Below are 10,405 nucleotides of genomic sequence, written 5' to 3' on the forward strand. Positions count from 1 at the left end.
TTCTCAAATATTTTGAATCAATTTTACTCTTGGGGGTCACTTTTGACTTTGCGTCCGCCGTGCATGCGAGTATCACGACGTCCCGCTGTCCGAGGGTTAAACATAAATTTATTCGATTCTTAACATTGCAAATATTTATATTTGTTGAAAACAGATACATATATATACATATAATATATACGAGTCTTCTATAAGAGAAAGAGAGATCATATAATATAAAATACAAAATTTTGTTATTACAGAAAAATGCGCTGATCAAAAAATCTGAAAAAATTTAAAAAACACTTTGTAGATAAAGCTATGTCCAAAATTTCAAGTAATTCTTAACATATTACATTCTCTTGCCGAAGTAAAGAGAAAACCTCCTTAATTTTGCCGAAGAGCAATTTTAATTGCAAATTTGATAAAGCTCATTAAAAAGCGTATATTTTAGTGAAATACACATTTTAAATAATAAACAATTATTATTTTTAAAACATAAAATAAACAATTATTACATGCTGTAATAATCTGACAGTTTCAAAGGCTCACCATTCAAAAACTATTGACATCTCAATATTTCGATATTAAAATTTTGACTCAATTTTTCATGAGGAACACGTATTGTATAATCTAAGATTACAAAAAAATATTAAACATAAATCTTACAAACATTTTGTAAATATATTATAAATATTGTCTGCTGTCTGGATTATAGACTTCTCTAAAAAACAATATTATAACAGTTTACAAAATTACGATTGTAATATGGTTACAAAAAAGTAATAGGTCAACGGTCATTCTAGAATTCTGGAAAAATATTTACATGCACAAACTTGCATACAAATTTAACCTCGAAAAGTAAATACTGTAATGTCACCTTGTTTTCGTTTAGTGAAGATGCAGCTCTTGATTTATTATCATATGTTTTATACGATTTCATTAAAATAGTTTAATACTTTATCTAAATTATGCAAATATGCCTTTGGGTGGGTTTTGATGAAACACCCCAAATTTTCGAAATCGAGGATATAAAGATTGACTATTTTTAAATAATATAATATCATCGATTTTCTTTACTTCTTTATCAATTGATAAATCGGCAGTTTTATCAGTTGTGTTATCAGGTGTATTGTTTTCCGTTGATGTTGCCGTAGAGATCACATGTACTGACAATTTACGTCGAGTTTTACTATGTACATTTTCCTAAAAGATATATTTTATATGACAGATGTATTAATAATATATTAATTTTTCAATTATCGAAGTTTTATCGAAAATTATATCTTATATAAAAAAAAGTTATCGTACATTTTCTATTTCTTTTTTATGATAAAATATTTCCCTTTCAGAGTATCATTAAGTAATATATTTTATATATAAGAGTAAATTGATTACCTTAAAAAAATTAAGTAATTGCTGCAGTGATATCGTCTTTAAGTAAGCTTCTTCGATATTGACTCGATCGAAGTTATATCGTTGGTTTTTAATCTCAGTCCAGTATATGGCAAACCTTGCACTTAATCCTTTTGTTTTTTCTAAACGTAATATAGCTAAAGTTTTCTTGTATTTTTCAAATTGCTCTTCTGTTAAGGTAGATATGTGATTCTGGAATTATTAGTAATTTTAACTTTAATAAAAATATTTGTATTATCACAAAAAATTGAGCAATATATTTGATTATAATGTATTATGAGATATTATATAATAAATATGTAAAGAAAATGTAGTTCCATATTCATGCACATACTATACAGGGTGTTACGTAAGTTTTTTTCCATCGCTTTTATGATAGAGCGGACTAAACTGTGTCCGCTATATTTAAAAATTCATATCTTGTTAACCATTGCGAAAATTGCAAAGTGATACAGAATTTTTCGATACAATTTAGTCCGTTCTGCCTACACAAAAAGAATAGAAAAAAAATTTACATGACATCCTGTATATTATTATACATTAAGTCGTATTCAGAACGTGTTTTCATCCATAAAAGCATGCTTTTATTTCTAAAATTCTATAGTATCCATAACGTAAACTATTTATAGCTATAGTATATTTATACAAAAAATTTAATACAAAATTTTTAAATAACATAACTATTATATTAAATTAATACTTGAATATGTGTTAAAAAATTCGATACAAACGATTAACGAAAAGTGGACTGTTTCCAACACAAATATATAATATTATTTATCATGAAAAATATTATACTCACCAACATGTAGTCTAAAAATAAATTAATTCGTTTTTCGACATATTGTGGATGTTTATCACTTTGTACAATGAATAGCAAGCCTTGTGTTCCACTTGTTCTACATCTTTCACTAAATACTGTGTAGCCTAATTGTTCCTTCGTTCTTAAGGTATTGAAGCATGGTTCCTGAATGATTTGTGCTAAGAGTTCTAAGAGCATATTCGACTCCGTTGATTGTAAACCAGTTTGATAATATACCATTGTACAAGAATTTTTATGTAAATTATTTTCTACTTCGAACAGAAAGTGGCAACCTGTAAAAAATATATATATATTCTATTCCATTCAATGGCACAACATTCCAAGATGGGACAAGATCTACCTCTTATGAGGTATCCGTAATAATAGATTTTTTCGAAATTAGGTTTTTAGTCTAATATCCAACCCCTCAGTCTGGAGGATCCTTACCATCTTCTAGTTTAATTTCACGGGATAATAACAGTTGCTTTTCTAACAAGGGTATTATGTTGGGCACTCCAGTTGTTAACTTAGACTCAATTGATTTACGTATATCTGTAGCTTCTGTTATAGTCACGTTACCATATATTAAGCATTCCACGTGCACCTTACTGAACAGCTGTGGTATAAACTTCTGTAGTCCTTCAACACTTAAATCTATATATCATAGAAATATTAATTATATGTCATTATTATGTGCTGTCATTGTCCTAAAAGAAACTAACTAAAAGAAACGTGTGTGTGTGTGTATGTGTGTGAGAAAGAGAGAGAGAGAGAGAGAGAGAGAGAATGAAAATAATTTTTTCAAAAAATATAAGTTCTCTTTTATGCTTACAGGCAGTAGCTTCCAGTAATTCTTTCTGAAGCCAAGATTGCTCTGCTAATAGAGCTGCAAGATAATGAACAGCTTGTTGATAAGGCTGTTCAGTAGCAAAGTTTTTCAAGTCCCTAATAAACTATAGTAATTCTACATAAATATGCTGCTTAATAAAATTAAAAATATTGATTGTATTTATTATACATACTTCTTCCTTTAGGATTTCAAATCTCTTTGGATCAACCTTAAAATTTATCATTCGATCCATGAGTTTTTCTAATAACACATGTTGTTTATTGTCATAACCACTTATAAAGAGCTATAAAAAGAATTGATCTTTCTTTAAATTACGAATGTATTTTTATAAAACAGTTGACACACATTATTACATAGGAATAAAATTGAGCATCTGACGAATAATTAAAAATAAGAAGTAAACAATTTCTGAATAAGCAATATTTTATGTATATGCGTGAAGTAATGTTTGTTTTAGACGTTACTAATATCAATAACAAATTGAACAATAATTTATTCAAATAAACATTCAAATTTATTTAAATAATATACATTATATTTTATTACTTGTTATTATATGATGTATACTTACTGTTATTCCATATTTAGAATCAACAATTTCCGAATGTAAACCAGCTAAATCAGCAGCATATGTATATTCGGTAAGAGAATCACGAAACAGCTTAATAAACATGTAAGTTAAATTGTAACAAAGGGGATCCAGAACGGCAAATGGGCTATAAATTGGAAAAAAAACAAACATTATATATAATAACGAAAAAATATTTCTTTGTTATAAAAGATTATATTTAATTCTCATCTTTAAATAAAAATATTTTAAGAATCATAATTGCAAAATTAAATTTATTTTTTTTTAATATGTAATATCAGCAATAACCAACTTATTAATATTATTTTCTATGCACATTAATATCTAATCTTATCATAATGTAAATTAATAATTAAAACTGTTTAAATTGTCAGAATATTTCAAAATTTCATTTAAAAATATTTTGGTATTACATAATATTACATTCGATATTGACCAATTACAGTTGAATATGAGCAGAATATTCAACTGTGATTGGAAGCTTCTTACAACTACGATGATTTGCAACTACGTTTATGCAGTTGTAGATCGGACTTTACAGAGTATTACATTTATCAATTATAGCAGCAACGTATCTCATACAAATCCAAGTGATACGAATTCTCTTATTTTCCAAAAACAAAAAATATGGATCAGTGGATCAGGCTATTGAGAGTCTAACGTGGTTCTTATTACGTAATTTCAAAGATGTAGAGATTATGTATGCTGAAGATGACTCCAAAGTGAGTCGAAACATTCAAGATTTTTATGAATGAATAGACAATTACGTAATAAGAACCACGTTTCACTCTAAATAGCCTGATCTACTGATCCATATTTTGTATCTCATACAATCACTTAATACATACCTGAAAAAATCGAATATCATTTTTGATATAGGCAAAAAGAATTCTTCATCTTTTTTATACCAAAGTCTAACAAATGATGTATCCTCCAAAATAATAGGAAACTTTTCTATCTGTAAAATTTATACCTGTTAATACATACGATGACATGCAAATATGCATATACATAAGATCAAATACAGTAGGACAAAAGATAATTTCATGTGCAAAAACAAGTCAAAGTCAAAATTATTGCATTGCACTTTTCTTATTTGTATTACAATCTGTTAGCTTTCTGTTGTGCATACTTACCAATCTTTAAACCTCAGTATATATTTTTGTAAAGTTATAATAATACAAATATATACATTCACAAACACTTTTTACACATAATTACTATCACTACATAAAAACTATACATGTATGAATATACATGTATAAAGGAGACAGAATTTTTTTAAGCTATTCTAACATTTAATTAAATTCTATTTCATATCAAACTTTACGGTATAGTTCACGCTCCATCGATATTTTGCTTTGAATATCACAATGTGATCAAGAATTAATATTATAAAAAAATGATAATTTTAATTACATTAGTTTCTGGCTTGATATCAAATGTAGTTGCTATAAATGTATTCTTGGGAGGCAATTTCAGGTCATCGTTAAAGGCAGCGGAGCTCCACATTTCCATTGTTTCCTTGGATATTTTCATTTTCTTATATTTAGTACCATACCACCTTTCAGTTTCATCCGCTATATCTTCATATGCTTTTGCAACCACGTGAATCCTAACATTTTGTGGTGTTAAATATGTCAATATTTCTTCAATCAAGTCCGGTCGCCATTCAGGATAAATACATTGCGCGCACAAAATTTCGTTCATGGGAAATTGTTGCAACGCTTGAACCGTAAAATTCACGTAATCATAAGGATGAAGCCTCTCCTTAAAACGAAAGTCCATATTCGCAATATCTCTACATTCCTGCAAATATACAAAACACATGTTATTTTATATTTAATATAGGATATTGAAGCACAAAATGTCTGGTAAGTTATGATAGCATAATTTTCGAAACAGTCTACATAAAATTATAATTTATTTCGTCAATTACATCGTAGATCCATTTGATTGGTCCTTTCAACTTAAGCATATTAATATACTGAAATACCCGTAGAACAACATCTTCGATATGCTTAATACCTTCTTCGGTCAAATCAAAACTAATAATTAAAGTACTGAAGTTTCTGGCGGCAAGACGTTTTTCGGATACTAGAGAGTTACACCATCCCTTGGATTTCAAAGCCGATAATAATGAGCCTTTTCCTTTATGTCCAAGTAAATGAGAAACATAACGCTCAGGCTATATTAACAAATAGCAATAAATGTAAAAAAATATGTATGTATACACATACGCGCGCACATGCACACGCATACTGTGTCCCAAATAGCTGCAAAACATTTCATGCACAGATAGAGCGGACTAAACTAAATAAAAATATCCTGTATCATTTAAAAATTTTTGCAACAATTAATAAAATATTAATTTTTGAAGATAGCTAAATATGTGACTAACGTTGCACACATAAGACAATATTAAGATTTCCTTGAAGGGTGTTTATAATCTTAAACATATTTCTTGAAAAACTCTCTAAGGTACCTTAAAATTGTTGTATGCATCGCTTATATAGACATTGTACTTAGTGGGTAACAAAAAATGTAAAAATTGCAAAATGCTAGAAGACTTTTTTTACTCAATTTAGCCTGTTTTATTTATACAAAAGCAGTTTGTCGAAATTTATCGGACACCGTATATATGTATATATATATGTATGTACGTATGTATATACATACATACATACGTACATACGTGTGTGCATCTGAACATAATTTAGAACGCTGATTATGAATCCGATTTTTGAAATTGTTCCAACACACACATCACATATCATAGTTATATAGTATAATATACAAAATATCTAAACATAACTCTTTCTTGTAACTTTAATTGTCAATTTCTTAAAATGTAATATGATGGAACAATTTAAAAAACGGATTCGTATCCAGCTGAAGAATACTACAGAAAATAATCTAGTTTTTATATTTTCTTTTGTAATTACAAAAAAAAAACTAAGATATAATATTCATTTAAAGTATTAAAGCCAAAAGATCAATATACATATGTTATATATTACCGCAGATCGGTAGTGTTGACGCATGTCTGGTAAAGGAAACGAAATGCTTAAATTTCTTATATCCTTTATCGGAACAATATACCATATAGTGCGGAAATGTTCATCTTTGAATGGATGTTCAGGCCATGTTGGAACTTCAATTTCCTTGTTTCGCACCTCACAAAACAGATCCACTACCATATTTTCGAGTTCGTTTAAACTCTCTAAAATTTTTTTGTTAATATAATACATATATAAATATTTTCAGATGTTCTAATCTCATAAATAGATTCAATAAATTATCGTTATACCTTTGCTATAAACAGACAGTGACATAATATTTGCAGAATAATATTTTTCATAAAACTCTAATAGCTCATTTCGAACATTAATACCCTTTTGTTTCGGTATTACATCTAATGTTTCCCTATTTCCTGTGCTAAATTTTGAAAATGGATGACCTATCGCAGATGATCTGTCCAAATAATTACATCGCCACGCATCATTCGCTACATTTTCTTCGTGCTCTGAATTTATGGCATTTATCTCCAGCTCAGTTAAGTTTTCTGTGAAGAGTGGCTCTATGAAAAATTGAGCAAAACGATCTAAAGCGCCTTCTAACTTTTCCGGAGTTACGTCGAAGTAATAGGTGGTGAAATCTAAATACGTTATTGCGTTACTCCTACCATCATTCTGCGACAGATATAAATTGTAATCATTCTCTTTAGGATATTTTTTCGTTCCTAAGGATAACATGTGTTCGCAGAAGTGCGCTAATCCAGGTAGATCATCTGGATCGCTCATAGAGCCTGTAATACATATTTTATCTATAATTTGTGAAATTAATTAATTTGATAATCATTAATAAAAATATGTTAATGTCCATTATTATGAAATACAACCAAATCCAGTTGAAAATGTAAACAATATTAACAACATAATGTGACTAAAAAAAATATACATAGACGACAAAAATATAAAAATATTGTCTTCGTGGTCTAAAAGCTTATGATGCTTAACACACACACACACACACGCACACATAAGATCCGGGTTCAATCCCCGACTGAATTAATATTTTTTACAATAAATTGTTTACAGATTTTAATATTTATCATTGTTAAGTTCTTTCCATTATAAAATACATATATGAATCAAATTATTAAATTGCTAAGCAATTCAATTTGTGATAATATGGTCGTCGATGCAGTAACATTCTCTTTCTTTCTCTCTCTCTCTCTCTCTCTCTCTCTCTCTCTCTCTCTCTCTCTCTCTCTCTCTCTCGATCGATCGATCGATCGATCGACCGATCGAAAAATCAATTCGACGCACATTTCGACAGAATTTTAGATATATAAGTATATAAATTTATACCGAATTATTTAAACACCAAAGATTTATCCAATAAAAAATGTTTATATATGAATACATATTTTTTAATAAATATATATATCACGCGATTGAGTGAACTACATATGCGGTATATAAACTCACACATTATAATAAGCATTGTGATCTAGCTTTTACCGTTAATGGCTTTGCTTTCTTTCTTCTTATTATTATTTATCAATTGTACGGTCGTAAAAAGATTCTTATATTTGTTTAAACATATATTTATAAAAGAATCATTTATTTTTCCTTTATATATTTGTTATAATTTATAATATTATATATGCAGAATGATTTAATAAGAACTTCTTATGAGAATCATTAAAAATATTAAGCAAAATAACAAAATAATATACTTACCGATTTTAATGTCCATTGCAGCAGCACTTTGGTCAGTTCTTGGATCGCTTATTAAAAGAACTTTCATTTTATTAGAAAGTACTAAACCCCTATATAATCGGTCGTCATTTTGCGATTTTATTATATCATCATATCGCGTTTCCACTCGATGTGTCGACATATTGGTCACAGTTTAGTTTATTAAGTTTATTAACTCCGTAAAGATATAAAGGAGCGCAGGAATAAGGAATGACGTGGTAGTGGAATATAAGGTCACCAAAATAAAAATATGAAAAGAAATAAATTGTAATTCGTCAATATATTAAAAGTGCATTTACAAGCGCTTGAGAAAGGAAATGTACTAGATTATAATCGCTCGGTTACAATTACGTTTATAATTTGGTCGCGATATCACTTACAATTAGTCGAATTTTCACGGAAAGATATACATATTCTCCGAATACGCTAGACAATTCCCCGAAAATGACTGTTTGTCTACGCGTCAGCTGATTAACTGTATGTCTCGCATCTCTCGCTCGCTTCTCGTCCGTTGCGTCTTTCTCGCAATTTCTATTTTTGGTAAATATTATTTCGCGTGTATTTATCTCGGTTGTCATCGTTAATTTTAAAATAATAAATTAAATTACAATTCTCTTGCTATACATGCTTTTCTTGTAAAAATAACATACAAATCTAATAAAACCATACATCAATTACAGAAATCTAATTGTGCATCTCGAGTTTATATTCATCTATCCTATTTTTTTCCCTACCTGCGACTCGTATTGCCAAACTATAATGCAAAAACGGTCGCAAGAAATTCGTTGCTTTATAAGGCTCTCTCTCTCTCTCTATTTACACTTGCGTCTAACTGTTTCTTGTTGTGTATGTCAAGTATGTGTTCGTGTATCTATATGTGTAAATATCTCTAAACGATAACAATTTAGGAGATCTTTAAATTTGTGGCAAAGCAATCGCCACAACAGAAACCGTTTTAGCAATTTGATTTCTAAACATGAAGAAAATACAAATAAAAATTTTAAGAATGGATGAATTTAGTTAATCTATTATAATCTATGCATTAATGTGTGCTGAACAATATTCAAAAACACTATAAAACCAAATTATAGCTGTTCAAAAAAATTATTAATACAATAATCTTTATTTAAAATGTTTTATTAAATATTTTATATTTAATAAAGTATCAATACAATAAAATATTAAAATACTAAAAATATATAGAGTAGAACAAAACTATTTCATCATTTTCAATTTTAAGATAATATAAAATAATATCTTGCAGTAACATGTTTATAATTATCTTATACAATCATGATTGATTTTTGAGAGTACAAGTATCATTTTTAAATGTTCAGTATACGCTGCTGAGAAACATAAATATGAGGAATAAACTGCTGAGGAGACATTACGGTGTACAAATTTTGAATATTACTTGAGCATTACTTTGGTATTACTTAGACATTAGTAGGCATTGATGTACACAATTTTAGACAGCTGTCTATTCCTTGCATCGACAATATTATAAAAAAATGAACGAAATAGCTCCATGCTTTACCCTAGACATATTTATATTAGTTGCGTTCGGTAATGCAAGTCTGAGGCGTCAGAGTGCTCTTTTTCTACAGTACATGTCACATATGCTATAATATAAGAGCACTCCGACGCCTCAGATTTACGTTACCAAACGCAGCTATTAAATAGATAGGTATAAATGTAACAAAATAAATAATACACAAACTGTTACATGAATTATAAATTTCCAGTTTATTATTGTTAAGATAAAATTTTTTTTTATTCTTAAGTCAAGTTTTTAATAATTCTACCTGTCATCGCTCTATCAGAAAACAATAAATTATATTATAGTAATTAGGAAAAGATATAAAGACGAAACTAAAATAATACTCGTGTACTTACAGATAATATTGCGACAGGAATTTTATTTAAATTATAAGGATCAGTCCATAAATCATTTTGATTAAAAAATTGTACATTAGCTGTACAAAGCTCTGTTATATTTTGTT

The 10,405-nt window shown here is 28.4% G+C and overlaps 1 protein-coding gene across 1 annotated transcript; it reads right to left on the bottom strand.

Annotated features, from left to right (window-relative positions):
• Positions 1-948: 948 nt before the first annotated feature.
• Positions 949-8,556, bottom strand: LOC108781028 (insulin-degrading enzyme; the record flags this gene model as incomplete). Its single annotated transcript, XM_018548891.1, has 13 exons — positions 949-1,185; positions 1,378-1,587; positions 2,198-2,490; positions 2,645-2,851; positions 3,030-3,150; positions 3,220-3,330; positions 3,619-3,763; positions 4,485-4,594; positions 5,056-5,445; positions 5,576-5,824; positions 6,657-6,859; positions 6,947-7,444; positions 8,385-8,556. Coding segments are annotated over 13 exons (2,946 nt in total), but the record flags the coding sequence as incomplete, so codon positions are not given.
• Positions 8,557-10,405: the final 1,849 nt, after the last annotated feature.

This window comes from Cyphomyrmex costatus, unplaced genomic scaffold, assembly GCF_001594065.2.
Source record: "Cyphomyrmex costatus isolate MS0001 unplaced genomic scaffold, Ccosl1.0 scaffold754, whole genome shotgun sequence".
In the NCBI taxonomy this organism is placed as follows: domain Eukaryota; kingdom Metazoa; phylum Arthropoda; class Insecta; order Hymenoptera; family Formicidae; genus Cyphomyrmex; species Cyphomyrmex costatus.